Source organism: Rosa chinensis, chromosome 5, assembly GCF_002994745.2.
Source record: "Rosa chinensis cultivar Old Blush chromosome 5, RchiOBHm-V2, whole genome shotgun sequence".
Classification (NCBI taxonomy): Eukaryota; Viridiplantae; Streptophyta; class Magnoliopsida; order Rosales; family Rosaceae; genus Rosa; species Rosa chinensis.
In genome coordinates, this window is record NC_037092.1 from 33,801,326 (window position 1) to 33,825,106 (window position 23,781).

Below are 23,781 nucleotides of genomic sequence, written 5' to 3' on the forward strand. Positions count from 1 at the left end.
ATGAGTTATATCCATTGTGTGTTATGAATCTCAGACAACAAAGAATGAGTTATATCTGTTGTGTGTTATGAATCTCAGACAACGGAAAATTTTCTTTTATGTTGTCTGACTGTGCCGCGGCATCCCCGCCCATGCCATGCCAGGCACATGCCTGCGCAGAATTCACACAACGAAAACTAGTATTCTGTTGAGCAAAGTACTATCACACAACGGTGAAATCACCGTTGTCTGATGTTTCAATCACGCAACACTCACTTAGACCACGGTGAGCTTGGTCATCACACAACATAAATCCACCGTCGTCTGATAACCTTTTTGTAGTAGTGGTTCTTCAATAACACCAGAAGATATCTAGGGTAAACATAGCTTCAATATCAGATCACCAAACACAGCGATCAAATAGACGCAACCTCCTAGTGGCAGGATGAAATTAAGTGTCGCCGGATTTGTTTCCTTGCGGCAGCATAGTGGGAAAACTATGCTATTTGTAATGATGCTTCTTTGTGATAAAGTTATCTTTCCGGTATGTCACTCTATGTCAAAGCAAATAGAGTAGTCATTCGTGGACTCTTTGCTAATTAGTGCTTGTTAGAATACATAGATTTTGTGGAGAGTCTTGGTATTATTTCAGGATGTTCTCTTTATGTTTATTGTAATCTAGGGTTCAGGCTTTACGTCCCCTAGTTGTATTCTGCAATTTTATTAATGGATTAAATTCTGTTTACTACCCTGTACATTCAAGGGTTCGTCAGTTTAGTCCTTGCACTTCTAATTTAATCAAAAAAGTCCTCGCACTCTCCAATTTCATCAAATCGATCCATTTCCTCACAATTCCGTCAATTTCCTCTGTTTAGGTGCTGACGTGTCCGGACGCCGTCTGATGCGTCAGATTTGTGGGACCTTCCCACATGCAAAATTCCCAAGCTACCCCTCTAATCTCCCTCCTTCCCCTTTCAGAGCTCTTCTTCTTCTTCTCAGCTCTTGGTTATGGTTCCTCACCTCCTTCACCGATGAACATGGCAGGAGAAGATGAGAGAGAGACTGATAAACAAGAGGGGTGTTGGGTATGGGTTCATTCTTCAACCTCTCATTAATGTCCTCCCTCGCGGCCAAAGATCATGCTCATAGCAAACCCAGAAAATTTAAGTATTTGGGTGTGCGAATTTACCCAATTTGGTTGAGATGAGTCCTCTAGATTCAACTAAGATGCAGAAAAACCAAATATGAACCAAATTCAAATCAAGATGCATGTAAATCCAAGATGAAAATCAAAACCAAAGATATAGATCTCCTCCCAAATCAAAATTTCATTCTTCCCAAATCCAAATTGGAAGCTCATTACCAACCACACCCAGCCTAAGAAGCTCAATATCGTTTGCAGCTCCAACAGCGCAATCCACCGCCGGCCACCATCTGGGAAGCTCCGCTACGTCGGCGGCGAGGCCCTGATCATTTCCATCGACCTGACCATTGCATTCGCCAAGCTCTGGTCGAAGATTTCCGATCTCTCCCCCAACTCCTCGACTCCGGATCGAGCTCCTGTGCTGCCCACGCGTCAACTCCAAAATTCTCAAGATGTTTGGTTTCGTTTTCTTCTGAGCAAACCAAACGCATGCGGCAGAGTCAGAGAGAAAGAGAAAGAAAGAGAGAGAGAGAGTGTGTTGTATACCAGATCGACGGACTCGTTTTGATTTCCTCGAGGCTGATGGCCTTGGCGCCACTTATGGTTGTAGAGTGGGGGAAGCACTGAGCTCGGAGGAGCTCAAAGGCTGAAGAGACGACTGGGATTTTTTTGTTGTGAACGAAAAAAGAAAACGAAGCGATTAAGGATTGGTCACTTGAGGACTGCTTCGACGAGAAGACCGGAGAAGAAAGCAGGGGTCGTGGGTGCCCAGAGAAGATTTCTAGGTGCTTATGGCGGCAGCGCGTGGGTTACGTTCGGGCATACCCCGATGATGGAGAAGCTGCCGGTGGATCGTCGGAGGCCACTGAGCACGATGGTGGTGGAGGTGATGCAAGGTTATGCCTGGATGCCAACTAGTGGAGGAAAGAGAGAAACCCAGTTCTAGTTCCTCTCTCCTCGAGTTCTCTCTGAACAGAAATCCTGAAGCTGCAAAATAGAAGGAAAAAAAACTTTGATTATGATGTTGGGAATTAGGCTGCTCCGGGTGGGAAAGGGGAGGGAGATTGAAGGGGTAGCTTGGGAATTTTTCATGTGGGAAGGTCCCACAAATCTGACACATCAGAGGCATCCGGACACGTCAGCTCCTAGACAGAGGAAATTGACGGAATTGTGAGGAAGTGGATCGATTTGATGAAATTAGAGAGTGCGAGGACTTTTTTGATTAAATTAGAAGTGCAGGGACTAAACTGACGAACCCTTGAAAGTACAGGGTAGTAAACAGAATTTAATCCTTTATTAATCAAGGTTTGAGGGCAGCCGCACCTGCCCTCTTTCAAAAAAATGATCAAGACTTAAGGGCAACCGTACTGGCCCTCTTTCAAAAAAAAAAAAAAGGTCTTATAGAAAATTAACTTGTTAAAAAGGATGCTGCTATAAGGTACCCCAATTAATCTCATTAATTTAATTTAGGTTACCAAAATCATGGAGACAAAATGGAAAATCCTATTACTTTTTGGAAAACGGAAGCTTTTAGAACACCACGAACAATCTAAAAAGGGGGTGCCCAAAAGAAAAATGAAGACGAGAACATGCATTCGGAAACATAGAACCTTAATAAAAAAGAGAATGTTGCAGACATCCCTCTCTTATTTAAACCCCAAACCCAAGCAGGATAGCATGCGATTCTAATCAGAACCCCTAAACCCCAAGGCAAGGGATTCAAATCCTTCATGGCTTCATCTACACTTGAAAACACTGTGGCAGGGTGTTTTCCAATTGAACCCGAATTGATGGAACGTTCGTACTATTTATCTTCCACTCCTCCACCATAACTTAACCGTAAAATCGAACATATATATTCGATACATTAAACATCAATCCTTTGTTGGAAAATTTAGTTTCCCAACTATAGAAGAATGCAAAAATCTTGTTGATGCTAAGAGACATTGGGAGACTCAAAAGAGCCACGACGAAAGATTTCTCACACACCCACAAAGATGTGTGTTACACCAAGACAAATATGTGCTGATTTTCCCAAAACTTATCAAGACTTCAGATTCTTCCCAATTAATGTTCTTCAAGATCCCACAAATACTCATCCGTGACTCGACCGTTGTCACGCATGTTCTTCTACCCAAAATCTTAAGTCTAATATTTTTTTTTCCGAAAATCAGCATATACTTGCCTTGGTATCTTAAACATTCTTGTGGGTGTACGTATGAGAAATTTTGAGTCTTACAAACTTCTGTGTCTCTCAGCATCGGCAAGATTTTTACATTTTTGTATAGTTCCGAAGCAATCTTTTCTGATGAAGGTTTGATGCTTAACGTATCGAAGATGTTCAAGATTGACGTTAAGACACGGTGGAGGATTGGAAGAGAAATAGTGTGGATGTTGCTTCGATATGCGAGTTCGAAACGTATTAGTGGAATTTTTCAAGTCGACTTCGAGTCTAAAAGAAGGATTTTGAGCCATTGCCTTGGGTGCAGGTGTTGATATGATTTAGAGTTGGATGTCTAGATTTTAGGTGGTGACCAGAATCATCTGGTGTTCGGAGCTTAAAATAAGAGAGGGACGCCTACAATATTCTTTTTTGATTAAGGTGCTGTGTTTCCTAGTACATGCTTTGGGGCTTTCATTTCAATCCAAGAGGTTGTAGGAAAGAACTTTAGATGCTTATTGTAATTAGGAGTTTAAACTCAATATCTTCTCTTGTATTCAACAGTTTCATTAATTAAAACTTGAGGGCAACCACACCAGCCATTTATTAAAAAGTTTTTTTTTTTTTTTTTAAATCACAGTATTGTGTTCCCTTACTCTTTTTGTTTATTTATTTATTTTTATTTAAATGACCGCCTTTTTTTGTTTCTTTATTTTATTTTTATTTAGATGACTTTTTAAAGCAAGTTCACCGGTGGGTCACCGTGTCATCTACTATTCACTGCTTTTTATGTGTATTTTCACTCTCTGGGTCACGGGCACAGTATATTTCCTGCCCTGGGTAGCCATGTGTCACCTTGGTGATCTGCAAGCTGACCTAGTAACCCAGATCTTATTGGAAACTGTGCCAGTGATCCAGAAAGTAAAACTAAACACTAAAAAGCAGTGAACTGGTGACCCAACGGGTGAACTTGCTCTTAATGCTATGTGGTTTTGGGAGTATCTATACTATTATTAAGAGAGAATACCTTGCTCTCCAAAATTGAAATTTTTTACTAATTTAACCTTTATATATTAAAAAAATATAAAATATAATTAATCAATAAAGATAATATGGTAAATTGTAAACTAAAAAATAAAAGCATAAAAAAAAGGCAGAAAATGTGGTAGTTGTAAGAAAAAACTTTCTACTACCTTTAACTTCTCTTCACACACACTAGTCTGTAATCACATGTTCTGCATGTGTATGAAAAATTTAATTGTAAAAAAAAAAAGTTATCTGCAGATGAAATAGATTCAGTGGGTAGTTATTGCAGAGAGAAAATAGTGGGAGAGAAAAGTGGAGGTTGTGGAATCATTTCTTTTTAATTTTCTGAATAAAAATCTATTTCATAATTGTCCTATTTATCCTTGTGATTTAATTTATTCTCAAAACTTTTTAGAGTGTTTCTATTGAGACCTCCAAATCTGCTCACTTGACCTCATTCATAATCGAATTATTAAATTACATATATAACCTACTATAAAATGACTATTAAGGACAATAATTATATCAAAAAAATATTTTTTTTATTTCTCTAGACTTTCCAATTCAATAATAATCAGATTGCATACTTTATTATTTTCCTTATCTATTTTCATTTTCCAATTTCACTACATACTCATTAAAGCATTCATATATATTTAATGAGAACTAAAACTATGATTAAGATCATGAGACATAAAAATATATGATATACATGTTGAACACATATTGTGAGGGAGAGCAAAATAAATCATATTATAACCTAAATCTACGTCTATCTATTATATTTGTAAAAAACAAAAAAGTTAGCATTTATAGAAAAACTAAAAAATAAAAATTAAATAATTAATCATGAGGTGCAGAAAATAGAGAAAAAAAAACATTAAGAAAAAAATTATTACTCTTTTTTTTTTGCACAACTAAAAGAAAAAAAAAGTTTTAAAAAAATCACACAATAGTTCATGTTATTTTCTTGTTGATTAGAAATTATTTTGATTTTTTTTATTGGATAAGAGATTTATGTTGTCTGATTAAGGAATATACATGTAATTAAGATTATAGAGTAATTAATCATTGAAATGACTAAGTTTTTTATTTATTTTAAAGATAATAGTTTGTTTGCAAATTATATGAGTGAGGTTATTTAAGGAACTTTAGTGAGGTGTAGTGAGTAAATTTAGTATTTGAAAATTTGATAGGAGGTGCAAAAAGCATAGAGGTCAAGTGAGCAAATTTGGAGGTTCCAATAGAAAAACTCAACTTTTTAATATTTCAGGGTTAAATCTGTCAAAATTTTCAGTTTTGGCTATCAAAACCTCTTCTCTTAATAATAATAGTATAGATAGTAGGTGGACCTGCTAGTAATTATACTATATATTAAAGGAGGGTGCGGGATTCACTGTTCATCATCGGCTTAGTAACAGTACCGGCTTGAGCCGAGCCGATGGTGACAAGACGATTTTGTCCTCTTTTTTCTTTTAATTACAATCGGCCATCGGAATCTTTTTCCACTTCTCGCTTCTGTCTCCCAATACTCGGTTGCGAAATCAGAGCCCAAGATCACAGACACAGAGAAACGCAGCGAGAGCATAGAGATTGAAATCGGAAGAGATGAAACAGCCCAGAAACGTGAGAAGCATCGGAGAGAGGTAGAGGGTTTTTAGGTAGCAATTGTCCCGATCTTCTTTTATGTTTGGATTTCAATGATTTCACTTCTGTTTTTGGTTTCTTGCCTTTGTTTTTGTTCTGAGTTTCCAACCTTGAAATTGATTGTAGGCTCTGTAGAAATCTTATGGTAAGAACCTTTTACAACATGAATGCTATATATCAGCAAATTTCAGATATATAGATCTGCATATATGAATTGGTTATAAGTATTTTTTTTCCCCTTTCTGTTTATGCAGAACTGGAGCCAAGGGGAAGAGAAGCATTTGGGTTTAGGTTTTGATCAGGTGCAACGATATTGATCCAATTGGGTGTGTTTTTTCTTCTTTCTTTTGTTGCAAAATTGTTTTAAATATTCTTTGATTTTGTTTGTGCTGAAAATAATATGGTAATTGAAACCCCTCCTATATTTGATTCGATTTCAGAGGCATACTGAAAATAATATGGTAATTGAATCCCCTCCTATATTTGATTCGATTTCTTAGTTTTTTTTTTTTTTTTTTTTTTTTTTTAAATTATCTTATTTGTTGCTGGGATGTCATTATTTCCAGTCTTTGTCGATTAACATTGGGATTTGTTTGTTGTCTTACAAGTTTTCATGCTTTTGGGGCTGAAATTGTTACCTTTTTTGTGTTTTGGTGTCATGATCTTTTGATTTGATTAAGGTAATTGAACTTAGTGGATTATATCTCCAAATAAATGTAAATGATAAGCCTTATTATCATAGATTTTCTACTTTAAGCTTTTTATCAATTTTATGTCCCGTATAAAGAATGGAGCTGTAAAATGAACTATTGTAACTGTGCATCAGCATGCTGTGGTTTAAAGATGACTTTGTTAGTCAGAATATTGTTAATTGTAAAATTAACTATCGTATCTGTCCATTAGCTTACTGTGGTTTGCAACCTTTTCGGCTTTTATGAAAAGATTGGATGTATTAGAGCTGCAATCTGATAATTTGTAATAGAGCTGCAATATGTAGTTTGAAATCTTTTCAGCTCTATTTCTTCATTTTGTAATAGAGCTGCAATTTGATGATTTTTTGTAAAACAATTTTTCAGTTTTCAATCTTTATCAAAGAGATCGTAGATTGTAATAGAGCTGCAATTTGTAGCAAAGAGATTGTAGATTGTAATAGAGTTGCAATCTGTAGATTGTAATCGTTTAGACTAATCACCGACTATTTTGATGGAGTCAGTGTTTGCAATCTTGAGCTGTAGCCCTTTTTTTCTTTTAGTAGTAGTGATTTATGTACTTTATATGAAAAGTTCACGGACATGGGTTTAGTAATTAGTTGGACCTTATTAGCCTCATTCTAACTATTAGTAATTCATTCTCTACATGATAACATACTTAGTTCCACACCACATCCTCTTCTGTTCAGCTATGTGGCGTGGAACTTTGAGTTAGGTTGTCTGTATGTTTGAATGACTGGAGTTGTATCATACAGATAATGTAACTGCAAAGGCTTATGTCCTTGGTGAGTGATGCAAAGACTGTAAAATCCCTTACACCAGCAATAATGTATAGCCACACCCTTTAAAAGTAATTATTGGCATATGATTTTGTGAATTCCAATCATGGGTGAGAATGTACAAGTATCATATGATTTTGTAATTTGGGACCCAACTTTAGGTACTTCAATTTGTAGACCAAAACCATTTGTAATTTGGGTTTTTCTGAATTTGACTTTATTGATTCTTAATTTCAATCTTTTGGGAGAGCCAAAGATTTCTTTTCAAGAAGCGTATTTATGAGGACAGATTGATTTCTCAATCCGCTATGAACTTCTTTATGTAGATTATACCTAATTAATTTGGAATAATTTGATTTTCCAACTAGTCTGTGGATTTAGATGAGTTATTGCAGTTTCAGCTGATAGTTTATTTCTATAATCTGATTGGACTATGATATACTGTGGCTGATGAATTCAATTGAATTGCATTCTCTGGATAATATATTCATATTTTGCTCTGTGTTTCAACTTTCAACTTCTAGGAATCAAAATTCAATAATAGTTCATATAATGCTCTTGAGCTTAATGCCACAAAATATAGATATAATATGTCGTTCCTAGTGTATTAGGGAACATATAAGACATCTTAGTTTAATGGCATTGTACTTTGGCGGTTAGTTACATAGTCGTAGCTTGTAATATTTTTTTAAGTTTTGAATGTATGACGAAATCTTTAAATAGCAAAGAGGAGGAATTTGCTGAGATTTGGATTTATTGGATCGGTTTGTCTTCAGAGAGGAAAGGAATATTGAAGTGAAATGGTTTTTATTTCTAATTAGTGAGAGATAGGATTTGGTTATGTTCGGGGAAATTAGTTTTGGAAGGGATTCTACCTCCCTAGAGGACGGCCGAAAATCTGATCAGGGTGGGTCTGCGTGTACAGGGTGTGCTTGGTGTCCGTAATTCAAGTTACAGGGCACTGACTGGGAAAGAGGAAAAAGTCTTTTGATGATTTTGACTCTAGTTTGGATTGTAATTCTTACCAACTTATTAGTTTGCTTTTTGGCAGCTTCCCCTTATTCAACTCTATCAAAGTGGGTGTAGACTCATAGAAGAAAATGAGGAGGAGACCTGGTATTGGTGGTTTGCAGAATGCTGCTGCTGCTAGGGTTTGTTTCTTCTTTACCAGTGATTATTGCTACTAATTATTCCAATATGAGTAACTGTGTATGCTGCTTTGCAGGACCAATATCGGGCGCTGGGCCAGAATGTGGCCCAGATTAGAACTGATCTCATGAAGGAACAGCTTGCCACTTTTAAAAGCCAATTAGAAGATTTTGCTCGCAAACACAAGGTCCAGTTTTTTTTCCAGCACTTTCAGAAGAAATTTGGTGAATCTTTTTCTTATTGGAATAAATTTGTATTGACTGTTAATATGGATGCACAGAATGACATTCGCAAGAATCCTGCTTTTAGATCACAATTTCATGATATGTGCACTAAGGTTGGAGTAGACCCCTTGGCCTCCAATAAGGGTTTCTGGGCAGAGCTTTTGGGGATCGGTGACTTCTACTATGAACTTGGTTGGTACCATCTTCCTAGTGTCTTTGCATATCTGCAAGATTGGCTATTCTTATTGTTACTGCTAAATAGTTTAGATACTCATGCTCCAGGCTCCAAATGAATTTATTGCAAATTCAGTATGCAATATTCTATAACATTTATATATTGATTCAGTCACTAGTCGCCGCATTTTGCTTGGGAATATTTGTAAATATTGTATAAATGTTCTAATATTGAGCTCCTTGGTTAGACAGGAGTGCAAATTGTTGATATCTGCTTAGCAACAAGACCCCACAATGGAGGCTTGATCAACCTGCAGGAACTCTGCAATTTGCTTCGTCGGAGACGAAAAAATGATCGTGAAGCTGTTTCTGAGGATGATTGCCTGCGTGCTATAAGTAAGCTGAAGGTAATATGATTTAGCTTGTGCGTACATTACTTGTGCAAGTTTCAATCCAAAATTAATTTGAGTACGACCTTAGGAATCTGTTACATGAGTCAATTGGCCCCTTCACCCACAAAGGGAAAAAAGAAAATCTGTGCTCTCCTATTGTCTTGCTAGATGAGGTTCTGTGTTGGATAACTTGGCATGAATGCTTAAATTCTTACAACAATTTGTTATGGGTTGATTCATCTGAACACCAAATCAGCACTCCAGCCTATGCCTATCACCTAATCCTTCATATGAGTAACTAATACTGTTGCTATTCTGCCTTTTAGCCTAGTGATTACTGGAAGACAAATTAATTTTTGTTTTTACATGTCATTTCCGTTTGTATCACATGGTAGTGGAACTATATAATTCATTATTTATTACAACTCTGTAATGCATGATTATTGACCATGTGATGCATTATACTGTCATCTCTTGCTTGATTCCAGGTATTGGGTAATGGTTTTGAGGTTATTTCTGTTGGAAAGAGGAAGCTTGTTCGTTCTGTTCCAACTGAGTTGAACAAAGACCATAATGAAATTTTAGAGCTCGCGCAGGTTCCAACTTTCTTCCTTTATCGTCCTTCTACCTTCATCTGTATAAAATTCGAGTAAATGTTTCACTATTTACCATCGAGATTCTAGAATGATTATTTACAGTTATTTTCTGCTTTTCTTCTCTTTAGTCTCAAGGCTTTGTGACTGTTGATGAGGTAGAAAGACGGCTATCTTGGACCAGTGGCCGTGCAATTGATGCCTTGGACACTTTACTAGATGTAAGTTTTTGACCTTAAGTAATCTACTCATATTAGTATTCTCTCTTTCCCTTTTGTCTTTTACATGTACAGTACGATTTCCGGGGCTCAAAATACCATTGTTTGTATCAGGAGGGCCTTGCAATGATTGATGATGGCCACAAAGATGGTATACGCCGATATTGGTTTCCCTGTGTATCTTCCATCTCTACCCTAGTTGGAGCTGACACTTAACAAATGAGATATCTCAACATTTTGGAGTTAAATAGGATTATATGTAAAAATGACTCATTTGTGATTCCCTTTGTAATGCTAGTTGGTCCAACAAACTAACGATGATCAATGCTTTTCATCGTATAAATGAGAAATTTGCTACATTTCTCACAACTCGGTCTCCTTGACTCCCACCTCAATTTGAGATGTGGTTTATTAATGAAGTGTTGGAAGAACACAAAAAAAGTTCTGTTTTTGCTGGAACATGATGTTGGAATTAGATTGAAAGAAATATGTAGTTGAACTAGGTCATCCAAAAAAAAAAAAAAAAAAAAAAAAAAAATATATATATATATATATATATATATAGGCCCGATCAGGAGCGGACATCCGCACTTTCGACGTCGACGCAGCAGGCAGCGGCGGCGCGGGGCTGGCCGGAGGGAGGCCGGAGGCATCTCAGACCTCTTCTGGGCGGCGTTCGAGGTCGGAGGAGGTTAGGCTTGCCGGTTTCTGGGCAGCCACCTCACTTGCAGTTGCAGATTCCGTGTAGCACCGCAGAACCGTCGCCGGCGACTCCACCGGACCACAGACCCCTCCGCACGACCCCCAGCATCCCTTCTGCAAGCCGCGCTGCGCCGTCGCCACTCGATCGAGGCCGGAGGAGTGACGTCCGCACTTTTTCTGGGTTGCGGACGTCCGCTCTCGAACGGCGCAGTATATATTTATATATATATATATATACACACACACACACACCTTCCACTAAGGGATGTCTTTTTTTGGTTTTTTTAGGGATAAGGCATTAGATCAACTTTTCGATCACATTTCGATATCTCAATCATTCAGCTTTTAGGTCATAATATGTAGATCATTTCTGCAAATTTTCAGCCAAATCGGTGATCGTTAAGGTGTCAAACTAGATTAAATCAACGAACGAACCAAATCTGTCAGACTTGAACCGTTCAACTTATAATCTTAAATCATCATTTTGAATGCCTTAACGATAATCAATTTGGCTGAAAATTTGCATAAGTGATCTACATATTTGGACCTAAAAACTAAACGGTTGAGATGCAAAAATATGATAAAAAAGTTGGTCTAATGCCTTATCCCTAAAAAAACAAAAAAACAGGGATCCCTCACCAGAAGGACCATATATATATATATATATATATATATATATATATATATATATATATTAAAGGAAAAACACATTATGTGCCTTCGTCACAAACCTCAGATCCTCATTCTCGCCTAGCCTCTGCGCACACATCCCACCACCGCCAAGCCCTTGCTGCCCAACCTGCAGCCCTTGCTTCCCCACTTGCAGCTTAGTCGCACAGCCCCCCTTCCCCCGCGCATCGCCCCCTGCTTGCATCACAGCCCTAGCCCCGAGCGCCTTGCAGCGTCCCCGTGCGCCCTGCAGCAACCCACCTACCTATAGCAGCCGAGCCCAGCCCAGCATCCTCGCAGCCTGCGGCGTCCGGCTCTGGCCCAGAAGAAGGACATAAACCCAGAAGGAAGAAGAAGACACAGACAAGAACGAAGAAGAAGAAAAAAGAAAAGAAAAAGAAAAAAGGTGACTCGGCCCAAAGAAAAGGTCCGGCCCAGAAAAAAAAAAAAGAATCCCGGCCCAATTAAAATTAAAAAAAAAAGAGAAAAAAAAACAAATGGGCCTTGAGTGGTGACAAGGCCCAACAGAAACAAAAGAAAAAAAAACAAAGGAAGCAGGCCTGCGGCCCAGAGAGAAAAAAAGAGAAAAGCAAAGAAAAAAAAACAGAAAAACAGCAAGGCCTTGTGGCCCATGCAAGAAGAAGCAGCCCAGTTTTCTCAAGCCCAAAAGCATCGCTACGCATGTCAATACGCACGTGCGTTAGGATTGTTTTATTTTCTCGAAACCAAGTATGTTATCTTTTATTTATTTAATTTCATAATCCGATATATTTAATTGTTTATAATTAGAACTTTTGAGCATGTTTAGTTAGATAATTTTGATCATTTTAAAGCATGCCATATATATTTTGTTATATATTATTTATGAAATTTTGAGCATGTTTTGTGATTTTTATTTACGTTTATATAATTATTCCTAAGCATGTCTTTATATTATGCTATTGTTTTTATTTTTTACGCATGATATATTATTTCTATTATTATGTTAACATATATTTTGGTGTATATTTGTGAATTTTGGGCATGCCATGTACTTTATTCTTATATATGCTATGTCTTATTCTTTATTACGTGCTATGATTATTCCTTATTTAGAATGCTATACAAAAATTGCGTTTTGCCATGATAATGAAAATTCATGCGCATTATAAATACATACTTACTGTGATAAAGCATTTTCACATAGCATCAAAAAAAAAAGTAACCATTACAAATCTTGGTCTTAAAATCTAATTCATAATTTTGGAAAATAATTCATGTGGATATCTTTATGACTGCGTAATTTATATCTTCCCTCTTGTTTATGTAGATGACTTATCCAACTCGATTTGAATTTGACATTTTTGACTCAGAAGGACTTGAGTACCACCGTTGGGTTTTCGATGTAGAAACTGCCTTTGTGGCAAAAGACAACACTGCCACCATCAAAACTCCTACTGACCCCAAAGACGATGGACTGTCTGACAAGGTGAAAGCAAATATCTTAATGTTTCTGAGGCGACATATTAATCCTAGCCTACGCAGGGGATACCTTCAGTTGAAGACACCCAAAGAACTGTGGGATGCCCTTAAGGGACGTTTTGGGAACGTTCATGACACCTTACTCCCAGAAATGACAGTTCAGTGGAATGAAATCCGCTTGCTTGACTACAAAAGGGTCAATGACTTCAACAAGGACATGTTGCGCCTAAAGGCACGTCTAAATTTATGTGGATAGGAACTCACAGAAGATGATATGATCCAGAAGACTCTTTCTACTTTTTCTACTTCAGCACTTATACTACCGAACCAGTAAAGGCTGGAGTATGACAACAAAAGAATCACAACCTTCAATAAGTTGATCAACCTACTACAAGTGGCTGAGAGGCATAATGATGTTCTTTTAAACAACAATGTCAGGCCTGTTGGGACAAAGAAAATTCTCAAGGCTAATTATGGAAAAGTGAAAGGTGAAAAGAACCCCAATGCAAAGGGACGTGGGGGTCGTGATATGGGCCGTGGAGGCCCTCCCAATGTATGGCGCAGAGATGGTGGTGCTGGCCCTAGTGGTCATGGAAACAAGGTGCAAAGGGCACCTAAGAACCCTTCAGTCAAACATGAAAGATTTGACAATGAACTATGCTATAGGTGTGGAGTCATTGGGCATTGGTACAAGAATTGCTAAGCAAGCAATATAGTTGCGGCCACTTACACTTACAAGTGGTATAGGGAGTCTAAAGAACAAGAGGCTCACTATATGGAAGAAGGCCATGACCCAGACGTCAATCTCACAATTGCAGACTTCAATGGCAACAAGGAACTTGCCCAGTCAATGGTTGCTCCAGATTTGATTGATCTGCTTTATTTATCTTATTTTCCAAGGACAGTTGTGAAGGCATAATGCCTCATTTTTAATTAGACTATTGTTTGGTTTTAAAGAATGGTTTGATGAATTAGATTTCTGAACAAGACATTGATTTTATTATCGTTGACTTATTAATAAATTTCAAATTTTATTCTGAAGCACTGAATTTATTCGACTTTTATTTACTACACATATTTACATGATTCGAAATAGCATTATAAAGATGTAAAGCAATACATCTAGAAAAAGAAAAAATTATTAGAATGAAAAGATTGTCATTCTTCCCAAATAGAAATACTCACCAAGAGCTAATCGAACCTTGTTAAGTTCCGAAGATATTCATGCCAACGGTTATCATATAGAAATATACTGTGAGAATGGAACTGAATACCTTTATATTACCTCTAATGAATGTGGAAGGAAACGCATTTTAGAGAAACTTATGAGTCAATCTAGTGGATTGTACCTCACTACTATTCGAATCATTGAATCCTATGCTGTCACCAACAATGAAATGTGGGACACTGACTCATACAGGCTTTAGCATAACCGCCTAGGGCACCCTGGTCGTGACATGATGATTCATATTTTAAAGAACTTACACGAACATCCTTTCTTTCGAGTGAAAAATAAAATGGGACAAAAATTTGTCACACTGCAAGGTGTCGGTCCTAGTACTGCTCAAATGCAGTCATTGCCTTCTGAAGTACCAGAAGCTCAACCTCCCTCCCATTATGCCTCATTGACTATTTCAAAGGCACATCACTCGTTTTACAGAGCTTGCTCTTTAGCAAAAACAGGATCAAGACTTTCCTATGCTAAAGATACAAAACAAAATATTCCATTCTTGCAAAGGATACAATGAGATATTTGTGGACATATCCATCTAGAATGCGGACCATTCAAGTAATTTATGGTTCTGGTGGATGCTTCGACACGCTGGTCACATGTCGCTTTATTGTCCACAAGAAATGCTGCATTTGTAAAACTCCTAGCACATATTATATGCTTAAGGGCTCACCACCCTGATCACCCTATCAAGTCTATAAGGCTTGATAATGTTGGAGAGTTTACATCAAAAGCATTTGATGAATATTGCATCTCTATTGGGATCGATGTAGAGCATCTTGTACCCTATGTGCATACACAAAATGGTCTCGCAGAAGCCACCATCAAAAGGCTACATATGGTGGCTAGGGCACTGGTTATGGGCACCAACCTACCTATATCTGCCTGGGCTTATGCATTATTGCACGCAGCTTTACTTATTCGTTTAAGACCCACTGCTAGCCAACCATTTTCTGCGTACCAGTTGGTAATTGGATATAAGCCTGACATTTCACACTTACGCATATTTGGTTGCACAGTATATGTGTCTATTGCGCCCCCACAACGCATCAAAATGCGTCCTCAAAGATGATTAAGTATTTATTTTGGATACGAATCTCCAACAATTATCCGCTACTTGGAACCCTTGACAGGTGATCTCTTTACTGCTAGATTCGCGGATTGTCACTTTGATGAGACAGTCTTCACGTCGTTAGCGGGAGATAGGAAAAAAGATTTTCCAAGAGAACGACAGGAATTGTCGTGGTTTGTCCCCACTCTGTCTCATTTTGATCCCCGCACTTCACAATGTGAAAGTGAAGTGAAAAGAATAATCAATCTTCAGAACATAGCAGATTCGATGTCTGATGCGTTTGCTGATATCGCAAAAATGACGAGATCACATATATCAGTTGCAAATGTGCCTGTAAGGTTAGAAGTCCCCAACAAGGGGCACAATGCCGCATATAGAGGCATTGCAATCACACTTGGTGGAGGTGTGGTTAAGGCCGTGGCTCCCCAAAGGAATAGGGGGAGGCCACTTGGTTCGATTAACAATCACCCAAGGAAGAAGAGGGCGAGTAAGGCACAAACCGATCCATTAATCATCAATGTAGAGAATCCCTCTCATGAGATTGTCTCTGATTATAGTTATGTCCATGAATAAATACTGGAGGACGATCCGATGTTTGAAATGATTCCAGAGAACAAAGAAATCTCAATGGATTATGAGAGTGCGTATGAGTTGATGGAAAGATCTTCCATACACATTAATGATGTATTTGCATACATTGTTGCTCAAGAAATCATAGAGCACTATGATATAGAACCACGCTCTATTGCAGAATGTCAACAAAGAGCAGATTGGCCTAAATGGAAAGAAGCAATCCAAGCAGAACTAGATTCTCTGGCAAAGAGCCAAGTATTTGATTCGGTAGTGCTAACCCTACCAAGTGTAAAGCCTATAGGACATAAATGGGTCTTTGTCAGAAAGCGTAATGAGAAGAATGAAGTCCTGAGGTACAAGGCTCGCCTTGTGGCGCAAGGTTTCTCACAACTCCCTGGAATTGACTACGAGGAGACATACGCTCCCGTAATGGACGTTATACGTTCCGCTACTTAGTTAGCTTGGTAGTTTCCGAATGACTGGAAACGCAGCTCATGGATGTGGTTACTGTATATCTCTATGGGGATCTTGATTCAGATATATAAATATATATATATATATATATATATATATATATATGAATGTGCCTGATGGCCTTACATTACCCAAGTCAAGTGACTCTAAACCACGGAGTGAGTTTGCAATTAGGTTGAAACACTCACTTTACGGATTGAAACAATCTGGGCAGATTTGGTATACCCGTCTAAGTGACTACTTGATTGGGAATGGCTATAAGAACGATGAATTGTGACCTTGCGTATTCATAAATAAAACAAGTTCTGGATTTGCAATTGTAGCTATATATGTCCATGATATGAACATAATAGGTACTCTTGATGAAATAAGAGAAACCGCGAGCTACTTGAAATCCGAATTTGAGATTAATGATCTTGGGAAAACTTGATTCTGTCTAGGCCTTAAACTAGAACACCGAGTTTAATTGACCAATCTGTGTATGTCCAAAAAATGCTTAGGCGATTTAACATGGACAAAGCGTATCTTGCTAGCACTCCCATGATCGGTCGAAGTTTGGATGCAAAGAAAGATCAATTTCGTCCAAAGGAAGATGGCGAAGAGGTGTTGGGAGCTGAAATTCCCTATCTAAGTGCAATAGGTGTATTATTGTACTTAGTCCAATGTACTCGACCAGACATTGCATTCTCAATGAACTTGTTAGCTAGATTTAGCTTAGCGCCAACGCAGCGTCGCTGGAATGGTATCAAGAATATCTTCTGATACCTAAAAGGAACCATTGACTTGGGACTATTCTTTCCCTACAGAGAGACAAGAGGGACCGCAGATGGAACTATAATCCCTAAAGGAAATGTTGATGGCGAAAGCGCCACTCACTACACTAAAACGTCAAATGAAGTTTTGGTTGGTTTTGCTGATGTTGGGTACTTGTCTGACCCACATAAAGGTCGTTCCCAAATTGGTTATGTATTTACCATTGGGAACACGGCGATATCTTAGAGATCAACCAAGTAAACCCTTGTGGCTACCTCCTTGAACCACTCAGAGATCATTGCTCTACATGAGGTGGTACGTGAGTGTGTATGGTTAAGAGCTATCATTACACATATTCGAAGGACTAGTGATTTAAGTTCTACCACTGAAGAGCCTACTTGAATCTATGAAGATAATGCAGCTTGCATCGAACAGATGAAGCTAGAATATATCAAGGGTGATAATGCAAAACACATATCGCCAAAGTTTTTCTATAATCAGCAACAATAGGCCCTCCTCAATATTCAAGTGAATCAAGCACTACTACAAAAATCCCTCCTCAAGATTCAAGTGAATCAAGCACTACTACAAAAATTGGATCAGACGACACCTCTCACACGACGCTATGCAATTGTCCGTCGTGTGATTGAATTTTGTTTTCAGACGTAGTTTCTGTAAGAGCTGTCGTCTGATAGGGACTTATGAATTAGCTCAGAACACGTTTAAGATAAAAACTATTGTGTGACGCTAAAAAAAATTGAGCGCTAAGTTTCCCACTGCGTTAGTGGTGTCAAACCCCATATGAAACCCCAAATTTTCCCCAACATGTATTGATCATACGATGAGAAATGTTATAACTGTGGTCTGATCAAATAGTTTGACAGAGAGGAGGGAGATTTCCCACCAACATTTTTTTCCAACTCTCCTAAGAGGGAAGTCAAATTAATAGGAAACAATCCCAAATTTAAAACTGATGCAGTCAGACCACATTGTTATAAAATTCTGTTGTGTGAGTCTTTGTAGGGCTTGTCCAAATTGATAGGACAGGGCATGAAACCCTACATGTGAGCAAAAAAATAACATATCGACCCAAAAACCAAAAGCCTCACTCCTCACTCTCGATAGCACCTTACGCTCTCTCGACACAAACCTAAAACCAAAACCCTCACTCTCTTCTTCGACAAACCCCTCTCTCTTGTTGACAAACCCCGATCTTTCTCTCTCCTCTACAAACACTATCTCTTCTTTGACAAACCTCGACCAAAGCTCTCTCTCTTCAACAAACCTCCACCAAAACCTAATGGGTTATTCCATCTGGGAAATAGAGAAGGCCTGTGAACTGATTGGTTTGGGATTTTCGGGTTCAGAGGTGGTAGAAAACCTAATGGGTAACCTCTAGGGTTCTTTAGATCTTTTGGAAATGGTGGTTGTTGGTTTACGCGGAGATGTGGATTTGGGATTGAAGGCAAAAATGTCAAGATTGGGGCTAAGAAGGTAAAGATATCAGCACATGTTCGACAAAATGACTCCGCCATGGCCTTGGTCTACGTCCTCCGCGTCTACCTCATTCAGGGATTCTACATCGTGTCGTACGGCTTAGGGATCTACCTCCTCAACTTGCTCATCGGCTTTCTCTCTCCTCAGGTAACCCGGAGATCCACGACCTTTCCTATGGCCCTTCGACCTTTCCTCAATCATCATAAGCCTCCCGAGCCGCTGATCCGACTAGTTCAGGCCCTTCGTTTGACCTCTCCCCAAGTTTAAACTCTGGTAGTTTTGACTTGTTCTTCCCCATGAACATCTTCTCCAACCCAATGCCAAAGGTCAGTGCCCTAGCTCTTCCCCAATCTAATTCTTTTGAATTTGAGTTGAATTTCAAGCACTTTGTTTGCTAATAGGATCTGAATAGTGCATGTGATTCTTAATTTTTGTTACAGAGACTTTCGGGAAAGCAAGAGAGAAATGGCTAATGGTACTAGAGGTAATTTGTTGATTTTGAGGTCTGGTGATCGTTGATCATGATCCTAAGGTTAAATTCAGAGCATGGAAATTGTAATGTCTGTATTGTGTTTGTTAATGATATTGGTGGATTGTAAACTATTGGAATAATTGAGGAATTGGGGTTTAGTTTTGGGATTGCCATGCTTGAATAGACTGGATTAGATTTTCTGACTAGGTGGTTTTGAACTGTGAAAGAACTCTTATTTCAGGTTTGTTAGCTTTGACGTTAGTTGTTTGTTTCATAGAGCAGCGAGTACCTCTCGCTCCTTGCAGTGGAATAATAATATGTTGGTGCCTCCCGAATCCACCATGACTTGCTAGACTCTGCCAATTGGACCTTAATTTTTGTGTTTGGCTTCATTGACAGTTCCCCTGCTAAGGTGTGTTTATTGTTTTGCACCTTTTGCTATATTTTATTTGTCGGACTTAATGTCCAATTTAGACGGAGTTTGAGAAATTGGACATAGCTGACTAAAATTGGAAAGGTCAGCAATGTTTCTGATTAAATTGAGACCACGCAGGGACTAACGTGAAGTTACCCCCAAACCTCAAGGAGGTAAACTGAATTTAATCCTATCTTTAATTATATACCTTCACGTTCTTATTGTGTATTGAATGCCCCTTAAGGATAGTTCCACTTGGTTATATATTGGAAGGACACCCTTGTTTTTCAGTCATTGTCGAATTCTAGAGACCAGACGTCATTACATGCTACACCGGTTTAAGTCCCAATGGCGAAAATCAATTTTAAGATAATGGAGTACATTGGAGAGACTCAAATTCTTACAAATACATTTACAATGTCTTATTTTCTCAATGTGAGACAAATAATTCATATTTTCACAAGTCCCTGCACCGCTATATATATGGCGATTTTTCAAACCGTGCACATAAATCATTTATATTGAGTTATGCGAACAAAACTGCTCTAATTCTGTAATAAAGTAATATGAGCACTATAACAAAAACCAATTTGCAATAATCGGAGAGATTCAAATCCGTATAAAAACATTGGTAAGATCTCACTTTTCCAATATAGGACAAACACTTCACAATTTTGCTACAAGACTGAATAGATCGAGCATGAAGTTCATCAACAAGAGAAAGAAAGAATGTAATAGTTCAAGCTATTGTATCTTCAATGTACTGGAATTACATTATCTTACATATATAATCCAATCTCTGGAAAAGGAATTTCACAAATTACACGATCTGCACTGGGCAAGCAAATCAATATATGAACCAGAGCAAAGTCAATTGAAAACGAGAAAAAGAATAAAGAAAGGTTCAATTGTTTGCAAGTTGAGAAATAGTCTCAGCCTCTTCAATCCACTCAGAGCAAGGTTCACTCCAAGACCTAGGTCTTAACCCTTGCTTAAAAAACAAGATCATCTCCAACGCTTCAAATACCTTCTGCTTATCCAAAAACTCATTCCAAACTCCACTCACTATGCAGTAGTTGTTGTTATAAGGTTGCCGGTGGTGCGCCGAATGTTGCGACCGAGATATCAGTAAGCCGGAATCTTGCAATGCCAGCACCAATGGAGGTAGCCGGCTCTTTGTGCCATGAGCCCAAGCATGAAATTGCTGGCTAAACATAATGCAACCAGAGCAAACAGCAACAAAGCCATGAAAAATAGGATCATCAAAGGCAAGGTCTAAGGGAAGCACTGTGAAAGTTATGACACGAGCCAAGGCATGTAAATTGTTAGCAAATTGGCGCTTAGTGATTGTCCATGGCCACTTATGGTGACCTTGGAATGCCTCTATTTGGGCACCAAAAATTGGAGTTGAGGCACCACCATAGTTGTCAATGCCCCAATGGTAAACTCCAGATCCGAGATCCGCCAACACGTACCCGACCAAGCCTGCTAAAATGGGCTCGGCCCATATGTGTGAATGGGCTGCACCCGCTACGGATTTAGCTAGAGAAATGAGCACAGTAGTGCACCCGCTCGCTACCCATGCACGGTGAGACCACGTTGATAGTAGACTCGGGTCATTGAGCATCGGCCGGATGTTGTCCGGTGAGGGTTCCAGCTGCTGCAGCCGGGGAGGTTCGATGATGAGCTTTTCGGGGACTGGTTTCGGCTTTGCGGTGGTGGAGACAGAGCAATGTACGGTTGTTCGGAGGATTGGAGAGTGGCATATTGTGTGAACATGGTGTTTGGGGCTTGGGAGGAGCTTATTTTGAGTGAAGATAGACATTGAACGGTGTCAAAGAGAAACCAATATGAGAGACTAAATGGAGGGAATATGTATACAAATATACAAAGTGAAGTTTGGGAGTAGTGGCTTTCAATAAAAGTGGTGGGTTTTGTGGTGAGGAACTGAGAAAGGGAGAAAGGCAATGGTGTGGTGGGTATAGAGGAATCGTGGGATTTCTGAAATCCTCTATTGCCTTGTTGTGAATTTGTCACAGATTTGGTTTCTTGTTGGATGCTAAACAGCCACCCACCAATGAATAGGTCTCATCTGAGACTTGAGATGTATGGTCAATTGCCTTTGGCTTGGTTCTAATGAGTTAAAAGCAAAAACGGCAAGTCTTTCAATTACGTGGTGGCTCATAAGTCACAAGCTCTTGTGTCAAGATGACTGTGATGGAACATGGAGTGATTTTGTAGAAAGCGCTTTGTTCAGTGGTAGTGCTTTGTTTCGAAGCATATTTGAAGATTCATCAATAATTAGAATTAGAACTTGTTATAATCTATACTATATTTAAAAGAAGAGAAGTTGTCAACCAAAACAGATTTTTTTCTTACATAAATGCTCCTTACAGTTACACACACACACACGGAAAACCAAATTAATTCGAAAGCTTAAAGAAGTAAAACCACAAATAAAAATAAATAAAAATACTTTCATAACCACCAACATTCTTTAAAATTACTTTCCTCACTCCCACATCTATTCCGTGTTTAAAAATTTATTGTTTTAAATAACCAAATGTGTTTTTGGTTCCTACACGTATTTCATAATGTCCGAACTAAAGTTCCATTGACATTTTGTGATCCTCACATACAAACATTGCAGAACCAAAGTGTACATATGATGGACAGCCGCTTGCTATTGTATGGTTACTCTATCCTAGGTGCGGCCTTATGGGTGTGTGGATGGTGTGGGTTTTCAAATTTTTTAATTTGTTTATATATGGCGTATAGAATATCACTGCAGCATCTGCAATGTTCTAAGATCCTTCATATGATCAGATCGATCGGAATATACACGGCATCATTCAAAGTTTCAAACGAATAAGTCCTTGTCAACACTCAACTAGGGCCGACTTTGTTGGCAAAATGCTAGGTTTCATCAAAGAAACGAAGAATTTGTTGCAATCAAGCACATTTACATATGCCAGTCCAAAACAAAGAACAATAAGTCCTGATAAATCGTCTAAATTAGTATGACGTGTAAATGGACTTAGTTGCGTTGCGTGGAGTGCTTTGCGTCTTTATTTTCATGAATCTTTCTAATCTTTCTATTCATGGCTCTGGTTGGTTTATATGGTTATTGCTCACAGTAACCATATGTCTATTTTCACCCATTTTTATCGTGTTGGTCCGGCTAAGTACGTAATAGTTAGCTGGCGTGCTTAGGCTATCTCCGACTGGGGCTAAAATTTTAGCCTTGAATTATGTACTATTTATCGATGTGACATCAACCGTCAAGACTAAATTATAGTCCTAAAATATATTTTAACATTTTGGATATGTTATATATATATTCTTAATTTTTATCAGCAATTTACTTACAGTAATTGAAATCATTTTTATGATAAAAAAAAATTTCGCTTGTATTTTTTTTCTTTTACTATCTTTAGCTGATTTTGAAATGGAATAAAACTAATTTCGAAATTGAATAAAGCTGATTTTGAATAGGGAGAAAAAGAAAGATTTAGAATAGAGAGATATATATGAGGAAGTAGAAGGAAGATGTGAAAAAGAAGGTTGAGGTGATATGTATTTATAGTGTAAAAGTTAAAAAAAGGAAAACCAACGGCTAAAAAAAACAAAAAAAAAACCAACAGCTCGTTGACACCAACAACTAGCCGTTGCTGACGTCATGCTTAGGTCACAGTCCACTACAACCCGTAGGCCACAGCTTTCTGATCTCATTTGTTTGAAGGGGCAAAGGGCTATGTTTAGGGCTAAATTTAACCCTCTCTACTCACCTTTAGCCCTAACTTTTGGCACTTTGATCCTTAGTTTGGTGGGTTGGAGACCATTTTGGGCTAAAAAAATGGCCCTTTAGCCCTTGGTTTGTTGGGTAGGCCATCTCCAGCCGGAAGGGATAACAATAGCCTTGGGGCTAAATTTTAGCCATATATTCTACACTATTCATCAATGTGACATCAACCATCTCCAACTGTTGACGCCCCAAAAGTACAAGGAGTGACCAGTAATTTCCCCATATATATATTTTCTTAATATTTTGTTGTCTGAATGTCTGTAACAGTCTTTTTATATGAGGATATATATATATATATATATATATGTCATTTAATAATTAAAAAATAAGAGAGGTCTAATAAGTAGATTAAGATATTCTAATAAAAACTCTCATTTCTTTATCTTTATCAATAAGAATGGATGCGCTTAATCGGAATATAAGTGGATATCACAACAAACAGTAACTATATTCAATTATTC

At 38.2% G+C, this 23,781-nt stretch overlaps 2 protein-coding genes across 9 annotated transcripts; one reads left to right on the top strand and one right to left on the bottom strand.

Moving 5' to 3' along the window:
* Positions 1-5,809: 5,809 nt before the first annotated feature.
* LOC112167274 (vacuolar protein sorting-associated protein 22 homolog 1) lies at positions 5,810-10,654 on the top strand. Of its 8 annotated transcripts, none has more exons than XM_024304279.2 (10): positions 5,837-5,971; positions 6,084-6,102; positions 6,212-6,283; positions 8,498-8,597; positions 8,672-8,782; positions 8,876-9,011; positions 9,246-9,400; positions 9,874-9,981; positions 10,110-10,199; positions 10,311-10,654. In XM_024304279.2, exons 4-10 carry the CDS (start codon positions 8,547-8,549, stop codon positions 10,410-10,412), a joined length of 753 nt encoding a protein of 250 aa, XP_024160047.1. In that variant the 5' UTR covers positions 5,837-5,971; positions 6,084-6,102; positions 6,212-6,283; positions 8,498-8,546; the 3' UTR covers positions 10,413-10,654. The 8 variants fall into 8 exon arrangements, with proteins under 8 accessions (XP_024160046.1, XP_024160049.1, XP_040363016.1 ...); XM_024304282.2 differs by having other exon boundaries at positions 6,212-6,259; XM_024304278.2 differs by lacking the exon at positions 6,084-6,102 and having other exon boundaries at positions 5,810-5,956.
* A 9,588-nt stretch (positions 10,655-20,242) lies between these two features.
* LOC112165277 (fatty acid desaturase 4, chloroplastic) lies at positions 20,243-21,400 on the bottom strand. The gene has a single exon (XM_024301760.2). It carries the CDS (start codon positions 21,338-21,340, stop codon positions 20,420-20,422), a length of 921 nt encoding a protein of 306 aa, XP_024157528.1. The 5' UTR covers positions 21,341-21,400; the 3' UTR covers positions 20,243-20,419.
* Between the last annotated feature and the right edge of the window lie 2,381 nt (positions 21,401-23,781).

What these genes read in the sequence shown, in the direction of transcription:
- LOC112167274 (XM_024304278.2), top strand. Translation starts at nt 8,547, where the DNA reads ATGAGGAGGAGACCTGGTATTGGTGGTTTGCAGAATGCTGCTGCTGCT. An exon ending in AGAATGCTGCTGCTGCTAGG is followed by an intron (nt 8,598 to 8,671) that starts GTTTGTTTCTTC and finishes GCTGCTTTGCAG; the next exon opens with GACCAATATCGGGCGCTGGG. An exon ending in ATTTTGCTCGCAAACACAAG is followed by an intron (nt 8,783 to 8,875) that starts GTCCAGTTTTTT and finishes ATGGATGCACAG; the next exon opens with AATGACATTCGCAAGAATCC.
- LOC112165277 (XM_024301760.2), bottom strand. Translation starts at nt 21,340, where the DNA reads ATGTCTATCTTCACTCAAAATAAGCTCCTCCCAAGCCCCAAACACCAT.